This window comes from Trichophyton rubrum, assembly GCF_000151425.1.
Source record: "Trichophyton rubrum CBS 118892 genomic scaffold supercont2.10, whole genome shotgun sequence".
In the NCBI taxonomy this organism is placed as follows: domain Eukaryota; kingdom Fungi; phylum Ascomycota; class Eurotiomycetes; order Onygenales; family Arthrodermataceae; genus Trichophyton; species Trichophyton rubrum.
In genome coordinates, this window is record NW_003456419.1 from 279,425 (window position 1) to 300,489 (window position 21,065).

Consider the following 21,065-nt stretch of genomic DNA (forward strand, 5'->3'; position numbering starts at 1 on the left):
TACATGCATAGCATACATTTAGAACTTATGGACAGACATTTTCTGCTTCTCAATACCCCCCTTGGCCGCGGAACAAGGCACATCCGCGTGTGCTACTGGTCTGAGGGATAATTGGTGGTTCTACCCACTTCAGCTCAGCTGGTAGACCATCCATGCTAGAAAATGCAAGGTCCTGTGGCAGATCTTGAAGGGTCGGCTATTATAATTGAAAATGATAGTTGCAGGCGGGATAGGAGCAGAAAGCTGCCGGACGATCAGCCATAGAAAATTGGATAAGCGGACCAAGTTTGAGACGACGGCACAGGGACAAGATATCAATACCAAACAGCCCTTTGCCCTGTCCATGAGCGAGGTTGGCCCTACAGTCATGGTCCACCCAATGCAGGTGTCCAAGCCCACTGAGATTTGCGCGGACCTGGTAGGAAACGGCAAATATCAAGGTACAGCTCACCACCGCTGAACAGTGCAACGCGGCAACTATATCCAATATGCTCTGAAAACAAGCCATTTATGTAACAATGGCAGATTAAGATTACTTTAGGAGAAGAAACAGGTCATCAAAGAAATACTTCAGCGAAATACTAGCCTACGAAATACTCATTCGCCGCCCATAATCAATGCCAATTCAGATACATCGGAAAGTAGCTCGAGAACAACACCTCCTTGAATGCATGGATAAACGCTTGTTATACCTCCTTAGGAGTTGCGAACTGTTCGGCTCAGATCAATGCTAAAAGAAAATCCACAATACTTTTACAACCCTAATATAGAGGTCGCTATGACAACATAGAAAGCTACTTCAAAATGCCTTGAAACAGGATGGGCAGAATATTGAGGAAAGGAAGATGGCAAGCTCAAAATGAGCACGTAGTCTCCATGTATATTTACCATACCGAAGAAGCAGGGCCACTGTAACCTATCTTACAAAATATGTCAATAATATATGACCACATTCTTTCATCACTGAAAAGCTCATTAGGATGTGTAATTCCTGTATGCCAGTCTTAATCACTGTCATCTAATACATCCCAGTTATTTCCTATTTCCCAGTCATTGCCTGTTTCCAGATAGGCAGTTAGAAAAGCATACTCAAGATCCGGTTCTAGATCACCAAAGAAAACGGGATAATCATCCAGATCGCTCCATCCTCGGCGTTGGGTTTTACGCCGTGATCGCTTTCTATTAATCTCTTTGATGAGCGCGGCATCGAATATATATGGCTGGCCAGCCTGAGGATCAATATGGGCGTAATGGCATTTGTTTCCAAAATAGCATCCCGGTCGAAATGGAGGCGCTTCTCTCTTTTTTTCTGTTGCTTCGTCTAACTCCTGTTTCCAGTTTTTTACAGCAGTCTGGAAGTACCGGCAGGGTATCCTCTTCATACTCCGGTTATATTCTTTGACGATCGAAGTCTTCAATGGGTTAGGTGTAGCATAGGATTTTCCATTGGGTTCAGATTGATTGGAGGACGGTGCCTCGTTTTCAACTGTACCTTTAGAGTCTCCTGTACCTACAGGTGGAGCAGGAAATATTGCGGAGGGTATAACGTATCTGCTGGGTTTACGGCATAAGGGACAAGATTTTTTTGATTTAGAGCCCCATATCGCAGATAATTCACCAGAATAAGAGCTGTCACTGTCGCCACTACTCCGATCTTCTTTCTTGGGATTTCTCCAACGTCGAATACATTCTAGCCATCAAGTTCGTTAGTGGAAGCTCCAACATACGCAGCGACTGGAGATGTCAAACCTAGGCAAAATACATGATCACATTTAGTCAATAAACCGTATATTTTCGGAACTTCTAAGCAGATAGAGCAACGCTCAGGTTCCTTGGCCGAGCCGTGTGCTTGACCAGGCTGTGATGGTTTATCTGTAAAAAAGACCGTTAGTTAACTATATTCCGAGACTCTCCGACGTTTAACATGTTCTTACGCCTAGGCATCAATACAAAGCGGAATCAATAATAGTATCATGAATGCGGCACTTACTGGTAATCTGAGTGGTAGCGTTCGCATCGCTCGGATTCGTGGACACATCAGCCTTCTGGTCAACGCCCAGTAGGCAAGGATCATGGCGGAAGTAGCATAGGTCTCCCCTCTGGCAGTAGCCTCGCTTCCACCACTTGCAGTTAACAAGCTGGGGCGCATCTCGAGTACAGCGTGCCATAGTGATAAATATCCTTGCGGCCGCTGGTTTTGCCCATTTGTAGATGGATAGTTCGAGGTCTCTGGATGTCTTTGTTAGCTGGATGTCGTCCACTCGACAGTTCAAGTGGGATGCTGCTTTTTGACTGGATTCTATTTTTGATCTCAACAAGATGATTGGATGATTTTGGTGCTTGGATAACGTGACCATGCATTAGATGGCACTCTTCTCGCTGACTAATACTAAGCTCTCACTATCAGGTTACGGAAGTCGATCTAAGGGATGATTAAAATATACGCAAGTGCGTGGAGCAAAGGACGGCTGCTTGCTGGCGTTGGGCATGTGGATGCTATAAGTAGGAGGACGGAGAGCGGGCATAAGGCAAGAGTAATAGTAAACACGTATACCTGCAAGGAACATGTTTTGAAGCCATGATTATCAATAAAATTAGTATACAAGAAGGTAATAAGATATAAAGGGGGATATCAGAAGGGTATAAATGTTAGAAAAATCATAGGGGGTTCCACAAATGTCATAAAAAGCCCCGACCTACGCATAAATCTCATCGTGAAGGGTGAATTATGAAATAAAGGTGTAAAAGAAGGGCGGCAAATATAAGGGGGTATATAGGCCTATATTCTTGCAATAAAGTAGCAAAGAATATATAAAGGGGTGGTGATCAGGTAAAATGTGATGTTAAAAAGTAGAAAATTAGAAAAAGTAACGCGCTTCCAATCCCAGGTAATTACTCCATGCTTTCCGCTTTTTCTTTTTTTTTTTTCTTTTTTTTTTTGTATTGTTTAAAAGTTCACGAATATCGAGACGACCAGGAAGCTGAGCATGAGACTCATCACGGAGATTGCGGTAGCCGAAGCAGCGTTATTATGAGTTGGAGCAGGAGCTATTTCGGAGTTGGTGGGGGTCGGCATGATGATTGAGGAGCCATTGGTGGGATGGTGGACGGATGAGCTAGGGCTCTCGATAAATACGTGGGGCGATGGCATGTAGGCGTCTGGATATTTCGAGGTGGTGGAGTAAGCCGCAGTCGCAGACGATGACGTAGTAGAGCTAGACTTACTCGAATAAGGACTAGTTGGCGTCGGAGTGTTTTCGGAGCTGGACGAGGCGGACGTGGAGGTAGCGGTCGGCGATTGCGTAGTGGACGAGCTTGAAGGAGTGGACGACGGAGCAGGCGAGGAAGAGCTTGAAGATGGCTTGGGCTCTTCCTTGCCGCCATCCTTTGGCTTCTCATCTTTATTACCATTTCCGTTATCACCGGAGCCACCACTGTTACCAGCTTCGAAGACAACAATAGTGGCCTGGGTACCCTTGGGAACAGTTACGACGCAGAAGGCAGCACCACCTGCACCATCAGTACCACTACCAGTGATATCATTGACCTTGTTCTTGGCTGGGTCGATTTCACAAGGGAGTCCATTGCACCCCTCGCATTCAACCTTGACACCGAACTTTGGGCTCTCATCCCTGAAGGGAGTTGCCGTTTCCGACGAGACCTGTCTCTCTCTCTCTCTCTCTTTCTGCCCACTGCTATCGGTGTTTGCACCACTGACATACGGAGACCAGTTACCCCATGGGTTGGCGTTAGTTCCCCATACACAGGCAGTATCAGTGTCAGTACCTGGAGGGTTGATATAGTAACTAGACAAGCGAAAATTAGCGAAGGGAAATAAGCAAAATATGAACCTCTACTTTTTTTAATACATACTGAGCGGCGGTTGAGCACCAGTAGGACGGATCGGGAACTGCGAGATCTGCGGTATCATGCACGCTGGTAGGGATTAACATAGCCTCATTTCCTGGAAGGACAGTCTGGCAGAAAGAAACCACTCCTCCACAGCTGTTCTTGACTTTAACAGGGCCCGAGGCATCAACGCAGTACGGCTTCTCAGGGAACGGCTTGCTAATCTTTCCACTTTTATCACAGTATAGGCCACCATTCTATTGAGAAGGAGTTAGGCAAGTTTGACATCGGTCTCAGGAATAATTTAGACGTACCATTGAAGCGGGATAGGTGTAAGCAGTGGCCTTTGGGTCCCATTGTGCCATAACTTGGCCAGGGGGGCAAGCATAGGGACAATAGCTATCAGGCTTACAGGGCTGGTCGGGACTCATAGCCCAGCCAGCATTCATCGCCTTGGGGGTAACAGCTACCAGTCCAGCATCCGTAGGGAACTGGCATTGGCCGCCTCTCTTGTCGATATAGGACACCCCATGGGCCTCCAGAGCAGGGACGGACCGATGGAATCTTTGATGACCTCCTCCATGATGACGACTGAACCCAGAAGTATAACTATGGAAATCGGCATGTCCAGCTTGAGATGGGCCGGCAAGGAAGAAAAGGACGGCTGACGTCCAGATTGGTATGCACAACATATCGACTTTCAATTAACAGAATTTGTCGCACAGCTGGTGCGCAACGCTGACCTTTCTGTTCTTTCCCAGTAATCCTTGCGGTAAGCGTTGTCGGTATCTCTTGAACGGTAGTGAAGAATGGCTGATAAAAGGAAAACGGGCAACGAGGAAGGATAATTTCCAAGCAGTTATTCTTAACAATCGTGTGGAAAAAGATACAACAGAAAGGAATGGAACGCGGGGAACAGTCTCGACAGTAGCACTAAAGGAGTGACAGGCAGGTTTCGCAAAAGAGTGTATAAGGTGAGGTGCAAAAACACTTTTTGAAGATTAAAAAGAGGTAGAGCGCAAAAAGGAGGTTGACCGCGAGATTTGAACTAACTGGCGAATGCGGGCGTATTTAGTGGGACGCCATCTGGGGCAAGTTGATGGCTGCCAGGGGGTCATGCAATCTCCTAAGTAAGAAGTGTGGCATCGGCGACCATGGTTATGACTAGCCTCGCCAGCCAGGCACGGCTCCGGGCCAGGAACGCGAACTGTGCCTTGCATCACGCTGGTATCCATCCAATCCAGGGCATCCCTCGATTGAGAAAAAGACGCCTCTGTACGCCATCACCAACTCACCAGATAACTCATCACAGTTCGTATGCCCTTGTCAATGTAAGTGTATACACAGGGTTCCAGCAGAGTCCCGCCCATTCTTCGAGTCTGGGCTTCCTCCATCCGTATCGTATCAGGCTCTCCAGGACAACTGAATCACTCGCGCCGCGGAGAGCCTCTGTGGGCTTAACCAACAATCGTATCCAGAAAAAGATTTGGTACCTGTTTGGTGCAGGGGTTAAATTGAGATCGCCAGTGTAGTCCAATAAGATCCACCACACGGACGAGGTGGCTCCCTGACCCTGGCGAATCGGCACTTGGCTGTCGCATTTTTACTCGCTATGGCCGGCCGAAAATAATTGCGAAGATGACTGCTCGCATTCATGCAAAGGCAAAATTCGCTAGTCTTTTCCACGGATGAAGATTGAGCTTTAGCCTCAAATACCCACGTGACGTGATTATGTATCACCAGCGTCCTTGGATGTTGGAAAAGGGGACGAGGGAGGCAGGAGACTTCATCTCCTTGAGTTACTTCCTGGACAGCTTGATGCATGGTCGTATGGCGTATATTGAGTCGCATATCATCATTGTAGTTCAAAAGCGACTGTTGTCGTCCTGGAAGAGGGATCATCAATAAGGAGAACTCCTGGAATATTCGGAGAGTGGACGATCTCCTGTCAAAGAGAAGTACTCCTTATTCTTTGACAGTGTACAGAGTAAATGGCTCGGTATATTATCTTTGACAGTGTACAGAGTAAATGGCTCGGTATATTATCTTTGACAGTGTACAGAGTAAATGGCTCGGTATATTATTAGGTTTATTCATTGTGATGGAAACTCTTGCCAGCCGCGGAAGGCCTCGCCAGTCGGAAGCGTTTCTTGATCTCCGGGCGATGGCGGACCATCTCGCCATCCCCAAGCAACACAGTAATGCCTTGCGAGCAACTGCCACTCCTCGACCTCGTCCAGCATTTCAAGTCCTGCAACTCGACTCTTCTCGTCCTTTCCGATCCACTTCTCCCAGATGAAATCAATGTCGGCGACTCCTTGACCGCCTGAGAAACCGTGACTCTGCAACCGCTCCCTCTGGGCTTGTAGTGACGCATAACGATGAAGCGTCTGCAGCTGAATTCCGCGGGCCGCCAGATTATTCACCATCGTCCTTCCGAACGGGTCATCTGGTCTAATGGGTTCATATATAACCAGTGCAAGGGGCGTGGTTGGAGAGAACATGTTATCCGTAAAATGGGAGACAACCTTCACAGCATCGGCAGGAGGCAGATACACTAGACAACACTCTGAGATCAACAATGTCGGGGCGCTTGAATCTATATCTTGAAGCCGTGGACGGTCCGGGCCGTTGGACGACGCTGTGAGCGTTCGTAGATCTATGGGGTGAATGTGGTAGTGTTTCGAGTGGAATGCATCACCATTGGAAGACGTCGTCGCTTCCTCTCGGTCTGTGATACCGAGGGCGTCCAGGAGCGGTGGAGAGGAGAGGATCTTCGCGATCTTCGAGGTCGTGTTTTCTGCAAAGTCAAGTTCATGGTACGTCAGATCCAGCTCTGGATTTCCTGACAACAACCTGAATACTCGAGTATCCGACCCAGCTCCGAGCGAAATTATCTGCTTCTTCCTTTTATCTGCCCAGAGGAATCGGGAAACCAGTACGTCAATCGAGGTCGTCCGCACATATGTTCCTGGGTGTCTCCAGTTAGCGCGAATGTAGCATGTCAGACACGAAACAAGCGACACGTACCTCTGTTAATGATGGGATATCTTCGTATCTCAGCTGTCTCTGGTGCGAGGATAGAGGCAAAAGGATCGTGAAGATAGCCCAGCTCGACGGCGCTGAGTCTCGAGACGCTGGCATCGTTGTCTGTTTGTTGCACCACCTTGTCCCCCAAGTTGCCCTCCCCGCGGCCTGCGGTGCCAGGATAGCCGGCCCTACCTCTTCCGCGGCCTCTCCCACCACCTCGCCGCAGTGTATTGAGGTTGGGGATATGAGCAGCTGACATTGGAGAGAATATATCCCCGTTGGCTGTTTGTTGTTGTCGTTGTTGTCGTTGTTGCTGTCGTCGTCGTCGTAGGTTGGATCGATAGCTTTAGCTTTCGGTCGTAAGTAGGTTATTCTATTCAGTTAACTCAGCTGCCCCACGACGTTCGTTTTCCCTGTCAACATTGACATCATAGACTCACCACTGATTTAAACAAGGCCCAAGCTGTAGGCAGCGCAGAAGATCAATGCTATTTAGATGTACATAGTGAAATGTCGAATAACATAGTATTGATACATTCTACGCAGGTCTATATAAGTCTCTCGCATGGCTGTCCATGAGATCAAGAATACAAAAAGCTGTTCCGGCACAGCGGGCAGCTGCTCGAGTTGCTGCTCCTAAACCACCTGAACAAGCAGTCTGAATGGAACGTATTCTTGCAAGTTCCGCATTTCTTGTTCGGCGTCTGCATGTTGGCGGAGATTATAGAGCAGCAGATGGGACACTCGCCCTGTCCCTTCAAAGCTCCCTGTACATTCCGCCTGAATGCCATCAGCCCGTCCATGAGGTTTCCGTTGGAAAACAGGATCACGCCTTGGATCACCAAAAGCCAGCTCTTCCATTTCTTCTCGTCAACGGCTACGCGGGAGCGTCCACTAACAGTGGCTTGATGCAGCGGGTAGGTTGGGGGAAGGGATATAGCAATAGATGTCGGTGGTGATTCCTCATCTATCTCGATGCTGCCGATGATCTCCGCCGCTTTGGAGGATACTTTGACTTCAAGAGCATGGTCCTCATTGTCCCAGTCCTGGCCAGAGTACCAGTTGCTTACACTCTGCAACGAGTCCTCTATTATAAAGGGGGAAACCTGACAGCAGTTAGCAACACAGGTCAAATACTTCCCCCAAATACAGGTACTCACATATCTCTGTGTCCAGGTTTCCACAGGTGTCTTCAACCGTTTTTTGCAGTCAACCCACCAAGCTCGAGTCGTATTTGGTAGGTATCTTAAAGCTAGGTAGTAGGTGTGGACTAGAAGCCATTGCATCTCCCTTTTCGATGACTCGGCATTATCTAGTTCAAACGAGCGAATCTCAAACTTTGAAGCATCAATCAGCTGACCCTGGGGTGTCTCTAGGCAGTCGAATGTAAAATCCAGCAGCGAACTCAGGCAGTCTTTCTGCTTTATATCAGAGCTGTAACTCTCTTGGACAGGTATTGACTGAAGATCAGTTAGAACTGGGTAATATATGATTAAGGCTTGGTTTGGACAGCACGCAGTCTCACCGAAGATGCGAAATGATCAAACACCACTTTCCAGCCAAGAAGATACGAGCGAGCTCCCAGCCAAAAATTCTCCTCTATATCTGTCTCTCTAAACGGCGCTATGGGTGGCACCTCTGAGAGAAGGTCCAAGAGCTGGCCTGGTAGATGGACTGCAGTTTTGGAAAGAGCCACGTCGAAAGACAAGGTCTCCTGTATTTTGGGTATTACTCGGTGAATTATTCCATATGTTGCACGCTGTACACCTTTGCTTTCGATGGAAAGGCTGGGAAATAATTCACTAATATCAGAGATTGCATCAGCATTGATGACAGACAGTTCTCGCGATAGGAGATCGGTTGTGATATCCCAGGGTTGGTCAGGGTGAAAAGAAGGGCCTATTGTTATAAGTGTGTCAGCAATCCGATACTTTATGCCATTAAATGGGGTCAAGCTTTACCGAACTGCTTTAACATGTTGACCATGGTTTCTGTGTGCGACTTTCGAGCTTCTTTCCATGCATCCTCCAGATCCTCGTTGCTGTCCTCAGTCGCCAGCTTCCTCAAGCAACTGAACAAACGCAAAGAGGAATGTAGAACAGGGAGATATTCGCTGGATAGCCCACCCTTTTGCCACAATGTCTTCAGCACATCAAATAAGTCTGGCCAATGTGACCCATATATTTCCTTCATCAAGGGCAAAACTGCCGACAAAACTTTCAGTATTTCTGAGATTATTCCAACCCCGAACTCCCCAGACCGCAAACATGTAATAAGATGCTTCACTAAGAACACTAGCCTCTGCGTGGGGATATTCTTCGCTGGATTCTTTCCTCCATACATCAGAGAATTGAGGATTACAAGTTTTCGTAAATCTGTGACCGTGGTGTCAGCCATGAGGGGTAAAAATGAGACCCAAAAATATACAAACGCACCTCCAATATTGTCCGTATGCTTTAAACCCGTCATGTCTGCAACTAGCTGGTTACAGAGCTTTACAACGGTTTGCGTCTCGATAATGGAGTCCCTGTATCCAACAATAGTCGCAATTAGGATAAAGGGATTAGAAAGCCCTGGGGTTTCCATTGCTGCTTTTAATTTGCCATCAGCTGACGGTGTCGGCCTTATTGCGTCCCTTTCAGTCAGGATACGTGCGAAGCACTCTGCAAACCGGTATGCTCTAGGGTTGATGCCTTCGAAGTTGTAAACACTCCTCTCCCAGAAGAATACAAATGATCTAGCGCCAGCCTTAAAGGCTGCATCTGCGGTACATGACTTCTGAATCCAACCATTCATCAGGATGCGAGCCTCAGAAACAATTTCAATCGCAATTGTTCGGGTGTCAGAGGTGAGGGGATATATGATTGCCGTAGACTCGTCAATACTCAATTCTTCATCAACAAGCTGGATAATCAATGGTAAATATGTAAAAACATTCTCGAGCGGTGGTAGAGGCAAGGCGTCAATACCAACAGCTGTTAGAAGCTTGGTGACATAGTAAGCAAGCCGGAATGCTAATGGGAAACCATCCCTGTCTCTTGGGAGAGCACGTAAAATGCCCAAGTTACGCGACGCGTCAATGATATGCACTGCACCCCCTAGCGGACTCATTATTGAACATGATCGCTTGGGGGGGACTTCAAAGTAAGGATCTAAGGCGGCCTTCCATGAACTCTCTCTAGGTAGTAGTGAGAGCAATAGCATAGGGCTATCATCTGTAGACGATTGATCGAGAACTTCTTGAACAATGGCTACTAATGATTCAACACTATCGAATGAATTAGTAGAGTTTCCTATCCCCCCCCCCTTCTCCCAAAAAAAAAATTACTTACGATAATGATTCATCGTCCACCGTTTTGAAATTCCTTTCTAAAACTTCAAGGGTTGGTTTAAGAGAGTTATTATCACCTCCAATACTCGTAATCTGTTCTTTTAAGGACGCAGCGAGTAATGCTACCTCATCGTTGGAAGATTCGGTAAGATATAACAGCTTGGAAATCAGTTTCGAGCCATTCGAGCTTGAGACATATGACTGGATTGGTGCGGCACTTTCTGTAGAAAGAAGCAACAGCCCACGAAGAACCTCCATCACTGAGCCTTCATTGGACAGCCTTCCAACTAAAGAATCAAGGATGGTATTAGAAATCTCCGGCCCAAGTTTCTTGTTCTGAAGAACTGCTGCAATGTCCAGCCAAGACTGATGGTCCCCACGAACACCTTGCTGAAGCACACCTAAAATCAACAGCTTGAAGTCTGGATTATTTTCTTCATCAAAAGCTGTCACTGAGGAAAATAAATTGCCCATTGACGGCAGTTGAGAAGAGGAAATCAAAGTATTGTGGTATGTATTGATTACTTTTCCGAGGGCGTCATTAAATCCTTTCCTGCTCCGGCAGGCAAATAGAATAGACACCAAATGGTCTGCTGAAGGCGAGAAGATGAGCTGAGGGAGAGTATTGGAAAGAAAAGGATCCAAGGCTTCCATCTCACCAATTAGTGATGGTATCTTGGTAAGAGCCTCATCGACCACTGCTGCAGCGCCATATGGTTTCCCATTTCGAGATTGAAGTGTTTGAAGAGATGTCTCTATCAATGAAAACGAGCTACTTTTGATAGATTCCACAACAAAATCATGCTGACTGCTTTCAGGAGCTTTTGTAACAATTCCACTGAAAAGCGTGAAAAACCGACTTCCTTTAGAGCAAACCGCATCCTGCGAAGCTCGGTATGTCTGGGACTGTTCTGGCTCCGAAATTAAAATGTTATCTTTCAGTATTGTTGCCAATTTTATACACAAGCCGCTGGTAGTGTCGTGTTCTAGCATCTGGCTTAGTGCAATAAACAATTCAACACAAACCTTGGAGGCGTTGGGATCATCTATAGTCCATATGGCTTGTGCTTGATCTGCAGCGATGAATTGCACAAGAATCGGAAATAGATGATCTTCCAAGAAATTGAGGCGCTTTTCACCTACAGGAATCTTACCACTCATCCAGATGCTCACTTTAATATAAGTAGCCCAGGCAGCTAATAAATTTGTCCTCGCTTCCTCCCTCTTTTTAAGTGAGCAGTGAATTGCCTCAACGATAGATATGATGGAGTGCATGGCAGCTTCATCTCCCTTATCTATTTCCAGCACCTCCATTGGGAGTGACTGCAAGATAAGTTGTAACTCTGACCAATACGATGGGCCAGCCCCTTCTGATCCGGCTTTTATATACCGCATCAATTGCTTTTTAGCCGGGGATTTGGCGGAGTAATATGTGGTCCAGAGCTGAGGAGATTTTTTGGTCAATGTCAATAGGAGAGCCGAAAATGTGGAGGATGAGCCGGTCTGTGATATACCCAGTGATTTTGATAGCACACAGGTACTTATTATTTTCCAATTGACGCAATCGATATTCTTGAAGAGGCAAGTTTGTAAAAGTTCATACAACGATCGTCGAACAAATGCATCCTCGTGATAGGAAAACTTCCATAGGTCTCGACTCTGAAGGATATTCTCCACTGAATCCGTATCTTTGGAGAGCTTTTCTGTAGGGGCGGTGGCTGTTTTGTGTTAGCATCTTTTATATATATATATATATATATATATATATAGGGGAGATGGTTGGTGCATCAATACCTAAGAGCCTATTAAACTCCAGTAACGCTGTTGCAACCACCCTCGCATGTTTTGCATTTGCGTCGTCCGGCCGCACAGTTCTTTCATCACTCAGAGTCAGTGGTGTTTGTTGGAGTGTAGCGTCCGCTATGAATTCGAGTATGGAAGTCTGGTACACGGTCCATATCCCCTGCTGCTTCTCTTCTGTAGGGAAGGATTTGGCGAGTGAGTCCTGGGCAGACTTCTTAACGAGCTTATCATTTTCGTACAGGCCCGCCAGCCATGTGCCTATGGTACCACTGATATACCGTGCAATGCGTTTTCCAGCTGTGGAAACTATATCTCCCTGCAGACTGTGGGCAAGCTGCCGGACTCGACGAGAGGAATCTATCGAGGTGGGTGGGTAAACCTTAGACTGAACAAAACAATTTTTTTAAAGAAAAAAAAGTAAATACTCCTATTCCATATAATCTGGCTATTGCGGAAGAAAGGGGAACGCACCCATGCTTCTAGCAATCCATCATCGAGGGAGGAATTGCTTGACACCACATTAGACACATGACTCTGTAAATCTTCAAGTGCTCTAGCCTTCGTGGTACTATCTTTTTTTAAAAGATTCTTAAATGTGACCACAATCTGGGGGTTGGATATCTGAGATAAGTCTGGGGGCTCATAAACATAGGATAGGGATGATGTCGGGGTTTCCTGAGCAGGTCCAGCGGTAGAGAAGCCGCCAAATGGACTGTGCGAGCCTCCCCCGAATCCTCCGGCAGCTGCTCGGCTGCTTGAAGCGTGTGATTTGAACTTCTTCCCACTCATGGCGGCGGGGCAAGTAAAAGTTGAGACGTAGGTAGAGAGATGGAAGTGGAAGTGCGGAAAGTAAAATCAAATAAATAGAGGGTCTGGAGCCAAATTCAGCCAAATCCAGTCATCGTTCAACTTTTTCTGCTCTTTTGTGGCGTAGAATCGAGGACAACCAGCTTTGGCCGGCGCTGAGAAGCTGTCGTTCGCGATCCGAAAACAGCTCTCCGACAGACGACAATTACGATTATTCAACTATCAGTGGGGGAGGCTGACGATCGTTCACGTGATAGAATGACTAATGACTAGTAAGCTAGGTAGCTTAGTTTGATGAGGCTCTGCGGAGTTTCTTTTGATGTTCGAGATGGAGGTTCAGAAGTTGACATTATCGTTGATATCAGTCGGTGCTTGATATTTTGACTGGGAAGATCTGCCCTGGGGCAGGTGTAGTAGCGATAGTCTTTCCCTATTCCCACGGCCAGCCGTGGAGATCTCAAGATGGAGTTCTTTATAGAGTAGGCCTGGCCCTTTTCACCAACCCCAATTCCCTGAGCTAACTATTCTTGATTCAACAAAGTGACCTTCCAATTCTCTTTCCTTACCCTCGGATATATCCTGAACAATATGCATATATGTGCGATCTCAAGAAGGTCCTGGATGCGGGCGGCCACTGTGTCTTAGAGATGCCCTCTGGGACAGGGAAAACAATTACTCTACTCGCCCTGATTGTCGCCTACCAACAACATTACCCAGAGCATAGAAAGCTGATTTACTGTTCCCGAACCATGTCTGAGATTGAAAAGGCCTTGAGTGAACTACGCGCGCTAATGAAATATCGTTCCCAGAAACTCGGAGTCGTGGAAGATTTTCGAGCCTTGGGCCTCACCAGCAGAAAGAATTTGTGTTTGCACCCTTCTGTAAAGCGCGAAAAGAGTGGAGCAGTAGTTGATGCTCGATGTCGGAGTCTTACAGCAGGCTTTATCAAGGAAAAAAAAGAGAAAGGGGAGGACGTTGAGCTCTGCATATATCATGAGGTCCGCTCCAGCAGTCCAATTTCAAGGGCTAAAACTAACTTGTGGCAGAATTTAGACCTTTTAGAACCTAGTAACTTAGTTCCCCCGGGGGTTTTTACACTTGATGGACTCCTTAAATACGGAGAACAACACAAGCAGTGTCCATATTTCTCTGCTCGGCGAATGGTAAGCTTAACGGCAGCCTCATCGAGTTGCCTTCCGACCACATAACACTAAAAATGCTATTAGATGCCATATTGCAACGTCATAATTTACTCTTATCATTATCTTCTCGACCCAAAAATTGCCGAGAGAGTATCCAAAGAGTTATCTCGCGATAGTATAATAGTCTTTGACGAGGCCCATAACATCGATAACGTCTGTATCGAATCCCTGAGCATTGATCTCACAGAGGACTCATTGCGGAAAGCCAGCCGTGGCGCCAACAACCTCGAACGTAAAATAGACGATATGAAGAGCTCAGATGCTGACAGGCTGCAAAATGAATACCAAAAACTCGTGGAAGGGTTGCGGGAGGCAGACGAAGCACGAGAGGAGGAACAGCTGATGGCAAATCCTGTTCTCCCAGATGATCTTCTGAAAGAATCTGTACCTGGAAATATTCGTCGAGCTGAACATTTTGTGGCCTTTTTGAAACGCTTCATTGAATACCTAAAAACTCGGATGAAAGTTACCCATACAATCTCGGAAACACCGCTTTCGTTCCTTTCCCATCTCAAAGATCTGACGTTTATAGAACGAAAACCTCTGCGATTTTGCGCAGAACGACTTACATCCTTGGTTCGCACACTGGAGCTTGTGAATATCGAAGACTACCAACCTCTTCAAGAGGTTGCCACATTCGCTACGCTTGCTGCAACTTACGAAAAAGGCTTTCTACTCATTCTTGAACCCTTTGAATCGGACACGGCAACCGTTCCCAATCCGATTTTACATTTCACTTGCCTGGATGCAGCTATTGCCATAAAGCCTGTATTCGACAGGTTTAGCTCAGTCATTATAACTTCTGGAACGCTTTCTCCTTTGGAGATGTATCCAAAGATGCTAGGATTTGATGCTGCCCTACAGGAATCCTACAGTATGACTCTTGCCCGCCGCTCCTTTTTACCAATGATCGTTACGCGGGGCTCCGATCAGGCACAAATATCATCATCGTTCCAAATACGCAACGATCCAGGAGTTGTTAGAAATTATGGAAACATGCTCCTTGAGTTTTGCCGTATTACCCCCGATGGGGTTGTTGTCTTTTTTCCATCTTACCTTTACATGGAGTCTATAATTAGTATGTGGCAGGGGATGGGGATTCTAGACTCTGTCTGGAACTATAAGTTGATTCTCGTGGAAACACCCGATTCTCAGGAGTCGTCGCTTGCTCTTGAAACCTACCGTACTGCATGTTGCAATGGCCGTGGTGCTGTGCTCCTGTGTGTTGCCCGAGGAAAAGTTTCTGAGGGAATTGATTTCGACCATCATTATGGACGAACTGTCCTTTGCATTGGCGTTCCGTTTCAATATACAGAATCCCGAATCCTGAAGGCTCGTCTCGAGTTCTTGCGAGAAAACTACCGTATACGTGAGAACGATTTTCTCTCTTTCGACGCACTTCGACATGCAGCGCAGTGTCTTGGACGTGTCCTTCGTGGAAAGGATGATTACGGAGTCATGGTACTTGCTGACCGTAGATTCCAGAAAAAACGAAACCAATTGCCCAAATGGATAAGCCAGGCCATGCTTGAGAGTGAAACCAATTTAAGTACTGATATGGCTGTTGCAACGGCGAAGAGTTTCTTGAAGTCAATGGCACAACCTTTTAAAGCAAAGGACCAGGAAGGTATTTCAACATGGAGCTTAGAAGACCTAAAGCATCATTTGGAAAAACAGAAGCAAGAGATAGAAAAGACGCAGGGGAATAAAATGGCGTGGGATGCAACCAACACAGGGATAGCTGATACTGCCATGGGTGATGACGACGATTTTAATGAGGACCTTCTCGCGGAACTCGAGTCATAGGCCAGTTTCAAAGACCTGCAGGTAGAATTTGGGGAGGGTACAAACATATCTAGTTGGCCATGGTGTTATTAAGACGTGTATGGGATAAAGGCGTTGTTACCACCCGGTGTAATTATTGATCGATACCTTTTCGTCTTCAGGGTATAACCGCCTATTCAGCCCGCTTCTCTAACCACCAATGAACCCAAGGCTTATTGTGAGCCAATTTCCTACGCTAGAACACAAGCTTGACATTAACATGGACTATCAGTATGGCTAAAACCTTAAATGCATGTAGAAAACAAATAAACGCCCTCACTACTTTTTCCTTTTTAAATATCTATCCAACAGGCGCAAGTACATCAAAAGCACCTGTGCCAACAGTTCCAACTCTACCTACAACAATTCTGCTGCTAGGGCCGTTGAGGTTATCCCAGTCCCTCTCTAAGACTGCGTCACGAAGGAAGCGAACTGTTGTTTCGAAACTCATCTTCATCAATGGAGATGTGCTATCTTTAACAATACCCATACGGTTGAATGCGCGATAACCGCCAGTCTGAGTCATGACATCCGCGATAAGGGTAAGATGTCGGTTATCCACTTTGATACCGTGGCCTTCGAAAACGGCTCCAACTTCACTAACGATAGTAGCCCTGGCTGCCTCAACGCCATATAGGCCAAGCATGTGAGACACAGAATTGGAATATATGGAGTGTGGGTCAATAATATCCTGATAGTCGCGCATCGCTAGCAAATTAACACCTTCCGTTACAACATGTTCAGGTTCACCCTTATCAGCTGGTATATACGCGCAACTTCCAAGTCCAGGGATGAACTGTATGACTGAAGTACGAGCTGCGTTTTCCACCAAGGGGAGAAGCAAAAGCTTTGGTGTGGAAATGTCATATTGGAGTTGAATGGTACACAAACTTCCGTTGTCTGGGTTGAATTTGAACTGTGTGAGGGCAGGGTACTTCCCCCTGAGAGCCTCTGCCCGGTCTCTGCTGTTGGCCAATTTCCTAGTTTTGGAGGGACCAGGAACTTCCATATCGGTGTCACTGTCACTGTTGTCCACTATGGCAGGCTTTTGTTTATCGTCGGTGTCCTCATCATCAGATTCAAGATCAGGTGTATTCTGCCTTCTGATGATCTCTTGCTCTCCCTCATCAGGAGCTTCATACGAGGCTTGACCAGCATTGTTGCGCGAGGAGCTAGCACGTTTAGCATCATCCAAGTCTTCATCATCGTCTTCATCATTGTCCCTTCCTTCACGCCTAGCTTCTTCCACAACACCAACAGAGGCTCCAATCTCGGGTTGGGCAGCAGAGGGGCTAGACAAGGACTTCTCAGAAGTTCGCTTCTTCAATTCAGCTTCAGTGAGCTTGACAAGGCGGGGTATAAATTTCTCTTCGAGCGTTCGGAGTACATCATTCACTTGAATAGCGTACTCGGCACAGTATGCTTCAGGAGGGAAAAAGTCGATTTGGATGTCATAGACCTTAGCCTTTGTACTTCCCTGTGATGTGACACGTTCTCGAACTTTCAATTTATCAACTACTTCGGCGAGGGTCAGCTTGGTGATGGTCTTAGCAAACAATCTCGCGGTCTTTTCGTCTGTCTGCTTGTTTAGTTTCAAAGTCATCGTTGGTGTCATGATATGGCTGCTAGCTGTCATGACGATTTCCCTAAGTCTGGGAATACCGAGTGTGACGTTTTTGGCCGCGTGACCAGCCAAGTGGAAAGTATTTAGAGTCATCTGGGTCGATGGCTCACCAACAGATTGACCGGCGACTATACCAATGGCCTCACCAGGGTCAATGACTGATTTCATATATTTCATGTTCATCATTGTTGTAAAAGCCTTTTTAGTGATTTCACCCTCGCCTGTGCTTTTGTCTTTGAGTAGGTTGTCGGGATTGGATTTGAGATACTAAATTAAACATCGTGTTAGCTCTGGTATAGGTAGACGTTAATAAATTAATGGCCATACCTTCTTAAGTGCCGAAGAAAACTTCTCGGAGGTGCTACCGTAGTTGGCACCAGGGGGAAAGTGAGCCAACGCAGGGTCTTTAGCTTCGATCTTTCCTGTCTTTTTTATCTTCTTCAGGGCAGCCTTGGACCAATTAGTTGCTTCCTCGCTGTGAATCTTACTCGAGTCTTTCACCCCGTTAACCTGCGACACTATCGACATATAGTTTTGTGCCAAAAAGGAGAAACTGTCCAAGTGCTTCTGTTTTGTTATATCAAGCCCATCTTCTCCATACAAAAACTGTACGATCGACCCGTCAGAAGTGTCTCGAACAGAGGTATCATATTCCGCCTTTAGGCCTTCCATTCCCTTGATTAAACAGCGCTGGAGGTAGCCTGATCGTGAAGTCTTGACAGCGGTATCAATTAGACCTTCCCTGCCAGCCATGGCGTGAAAATAATATTCATGCGGCTTAATTCCAGTCAAGAAACGTCCAAAAACATATCCACCAGCTCCAATTTTGGTCTCGAATGGCTGGAATGATGGAAGAGTCTTCCCGCTTATCATGACGGGAACTCGGCGACCTTCTAAAACTTGCTGACCTAGGTTGCAGGAAATCAGGTTGGCGTTAACCATTGAACCCTTGGCTCCCGATACAGTCATGGTCTGCATGTTGTTGAAGGGAAAGGGTTTTTCAAGCCCACTAGGCAGGCAAGCCTTGGTAATTTCCGATGAAAGTTCACCCGCACGCGACTTATACATAGCATCAAGTCCAGCATGCTTATCATCGTCCCGTAGCACTTCCTCAAGACGACGTTGCAGCTCAGTGTCCTCGTCTTCTACTTTGTTTTCGTCTAAAGTAACATATTTCAGTGATATTTCTTTACCAAGGCCATCCGCTTGTTGGATTAACTCTTTTCGTTTGGCATTTCCTTCTTCTGTCAGCCGGAGATCATCCATTCCACAGGTAAATGCACGCATGTGTAGGACTTTGGTTAAAAGACGACCAAGAATACCAATCAGTTTGCCAGCGACTATGTGACCATAGACTTCATGAATAGAATGGATGAGGCCACCGACAGTAGGACCGAGTTGACTTTTATCAAGAATTCCAGATATCAGTTCTCCGTCTCTTACAGTAACTTCACCCTCAGCTTTATCACCCCAGCGGTCTCCCGGTGTAGATGACTTGCTGTCCAGGTTAAGACCAGCCCGGTTATCCGGAGTGATATTCTTCAAAACCGTACTTATTATCTGCTTTCCAGTCCAGAGGGGCAGTGGTTTGAAGATAGCAGGTGGCATGAGCCAGATTTTGTCAGATACGGTGTGCGAATTTTCAGGCCGTAGACAACTATAGAGTAGTTGGTGGTAGTCATTCTCATCGAAGAGACTGTCTCGGCAAGTAAGCCATACTCCCATGGATAAATGGTCTTGGATTAAACCACGGAGAGGCTTTCCAGATGTAGCGACGAGATATTGGTGGTCGGTATCCGCAAGTTGCATGGCTTCCGCACGGGCAATTTCATTTTGTGGGAAATGCATGTTCATTTCATCACCATCGAAGTCGGCATTGTATGTATTACAGTTGGCGTAGTGCATGCGAATTGTTCTCTCACCAGTCAGGACTCTTGCACGGTGGCCCATGATAGAAGGTTTATGAAGTGTTGGCTGCCGGTTCATTAAAACAACATCTCCTGTCGTAAGGTGGCGATACACTCTCTTATTGCGTGACCTCTTAAGCTTCCAGTTAGATGGTGAGAGAAGCAAGTTGGCAATCGCTACTCTTTCGTCCACAGTCTTGAATTTCAAGCTGACCACTTGCCCAAGCTCGTTTTCAACAGCAGCTGCACCGGGGTATATGTCTGGCCCATTAATAACAGCCTGTTTCAGCTCCCAGTAGTTATGGTTCGTTACTGGTTCGGGGTATGTCAGCTTCTTTGCAAAAACAAGGGGTATTCCGATTTCATTCGTTTCAATATTTGGATCCGGGGAAATAACACTTCTAGCAGCAAAGTTGACTCGTTTTCCCATCATGTTCTTTCGGAAGAGACCATCTTTCTTTTCCAGCCGCTGCTTTATACCATCTTCATTTTGAGCACCTAGCCCCTGAGAGGGATTTCTATCCCTATCTATGAGACTGTTTACGGCATCTTGGAGCTGAACAATTGCCTGGAGCAGATCACGATAATCGCGAATTCTTCTTGAAGTGCCGGCTGTATCACCCTGCCTCTCCCTGCTAATTTGATTGATTTGATCGCATAGCTTGATTATCCTGCCAAAAGAAGTGTTTTGCTGGGCTTCCATGATCTCGTTTGGGCCCTGCTGAGCTGCTGGTCGAAACTTGTTCGGAGGCACGAGAATATTTTTGATGAAAAACATATTGGCACTGATATGAGAGCGTTTCTTGACAAAAGGCCGAGAGTCATATATCAAATCGAGGATCTCCTGTTCTTTGTTGAATAGAAAATGAAGAGAAGCATGAATTTCCGAAGAAGGAACATATTGCTGAGATTCAAAATCGCCTACTTGGGTCACTGCATCTTCTTCAACGTCCATCAAAATAGTATTGCCTACTGTGATTTGTTGCTCCGCATTGGGTTGATCATCATCATCATCAAGCGATTCTGTTGGCTTTGCGGCCTTGTCCCCGTCTTTTTGTCTTTGGGACAGCCGGCTTGCCTCCTCCATCAGAATAAGAGGGTTAGGTATCTGGAAGCCAGCCTCCATCATGGCAACTCTGGCCTTTTGCGGGAGAGATTTTCGGAAAATTTTCGAGTACTTGTCTCGACGATAGGCTGGAGAAATTCTAAAACCAACAGAGTCAATATGGGTCACGTATAGTAGCATTAGAATCACTAGTGGACTACTAACCCTGAACAAGAAGTGCACTTTTTGACAGCACATGCCTCTCTCAGGAAATCCCGTACCAAACTCCGCCGCATTTCTGCCGCAGTGGGGTCTTTAACGATTTCCATATGGCTTCTGCTCCTCTTGTGAACAGGGAGGTTTGCAATGCAACGCTTGACATAGGCATTCCTGCGCTGTATCAAACCAACATCGTCCTCATCGTCGCTATCATCATCACTCGAATCGTCTTTCCCTCGAGCGCCTTTTCGTAATTCCATGTTCCCAACGATATGCGCCTCTTCAATTAACCCATATTGTAGAAGCCGCAGCTTGCAGGAGTAGTTATTAACCTGGACGCGGGACATCCTAAACCGGTGACAGTATATGCACTGAGATCTAAGTAGTCTGTATAACTGGTCAAAGAAGGTAACATTGTAGACGT

The 21,065-nt window shown here is 46.4% G+C and overlaps 7 protein-coding genes across 8 annotated transcripts; 2 read left to right on the forward strand and 5 right to left on the reverse strand.

Annotated features, from left to right (window-relative positions):
• Positions 1–223: 223 nt before the first annotated feature.
• TERG_07468 (uncharacterized protein) lies at positions 224–2,731 on the reverse strand. 2 transcript variants are annotated; one of them, XM_047750393.1, is made up of 2 exons: positions 1,750–2,731; positions 224–1,690 (listed from the first exon to the last, which is right to left on the reverse strand). In XM_047750393.1, the coding sequence occupies exon 1, from the start codon at positions 2,355–2,357 to the stop codon at positions 1,944–1,946; it is 414 nt and encodes a 137-aa protein (XP_047607243.1). In that variant the 5' UTR covers positions 2,358–2,731; the 3' UTR covers positions 224–1,690; positions 1,750–1,943. The 2 variants fall into 2 exon arrangements, with proteins under 2 accessions (XP_047607243.1, XP_047604770.1); XM_047748781.1 differs by having other exon boundaries at positions 224–2,731.
• Positions 2,732–2,947: 216 nt separating this feature from the next.
• On the reverse strand, positions 2,948–4,541 carry TERG_07469 (uncharacterized protein; the record flags this gene model as incomplete). Its single annotated transcript, XM_003231801.1, has 3 exons — positions 2,948–3,806; positions 3,874–4,106; positions 4,164–4,541. 3 exons carry the CDS (start codon positions 4,539–4,541, stop codon positions 2,948–2,950), a joined length of 1,470 nt encoding a protein of 489 aa, XP_003231849.1.
• Positions 4,542–5,003: 462 nt separating this feature from the next.
• Positions 5,004–5,381, forward strand: TERG_12550 (uncharacterized protein; the record flags this gene model as incomplete). The annotated part of the gene is made up of 1 exon (XM_047751496.1): positions 5,004–5,381. One exon carries the CDS (start codon positions 5,004–5,006, stop codon positions 5,379–5,381), a length of 378 nt encoding a protein of 125 aa, XP_047607244.1.
• A 528-nt stretch (positions 5,382–5,909) lies between these two features.
• TERG_07470 (uncharacterized protein) lies at positions 5,910–7,138 on the reverse strand (the record flags this gene model as incomplete). The annotated part of the gene is made up of 2 exons (XM_003231802.2): positions 5,910–6,820; positions 6,880–7,138. 2 exons carry the CDS (start codon positions 7,136–7,138, stop codon positions 5,943–5,945), a joined length of 1,137 nt encoding a protein of 378 aa, XP_003231850.1. The 3' UTR covers positions 5,910–5,942.
• Positions 7,139–7,460: 322 nt separating this feature from the next.
• On the reverse strand, positions 7,461–11,605 carry TERG_07471 (ubiquitin-protein ligase RKR1; the record flags this gene model as incomplete). Its single annotated transcript, XM_003231803.2, has 6 exons — positions 7,461–7,985; positions 8,040–8,339; positions 8,405–8,778; positions 8,841–9,254; positions 9,315–10,147; positions 10,212–11,605. 6 exons carry the CDS (start codon positions 11,603–11,605, stop codon positions 7,461–7,463), a joined length of 3,840 nt encoding a protein of 1,279 aa, XP_003231851.2.
• Positions 11,606–13,282: 1,677 nt separating this feature from the next.
• Positions 13,283–15,828, forward strand: TERG_07472 (DNA repair helicase rad15; the record flags this gene model as incomplete). Its single annotated transcript, XM_003231804.1, has 4 exons — positions 13,283–13,299; positions 13,362–13,818; positions 13,867–13,983; positions 14,047–15,828. The coding sequence occupies 4 exons, from the start codon at positions 13,283–13,285 to the stop codon at positions 15,826–15,828; spliced, it is 2,373 nt and encodes a 790-aa protein (XP_003231852.1).
• Positions 15,829–16,147: 319 nt separating this feature from the next.
• TERG_07473 (uncharacterized protein) lies at positions 16,148–20,680 on the reverse strand (the record flags this gene model as incomplete). The annotated part of the gene is made up of 2 exons (XM_047748782.1): positions 16,148–17,737; positions 17,798–20,680. The coding sequence occupies 2 exons, from the start codon at positions 20,678–20,680 to the stop codon at positions 16,148–16,150; spliced, it is 4,473 nt and encodes a 1,490-aa protein (XP_047604771.1).
• Between the last annotated feature and the right edge of the window lie 385 nt (positions 20,681–21,065).

Excerpts from the sequence above, each read along its gene's own strand:
- TERG_07468 (XM_047750393.1), bottom strand. The coding sequence starts at position 2,357 with ATGGTCACGTTATCCAAGCACCAAAATCATCCAATCATCTTGTTGAGA.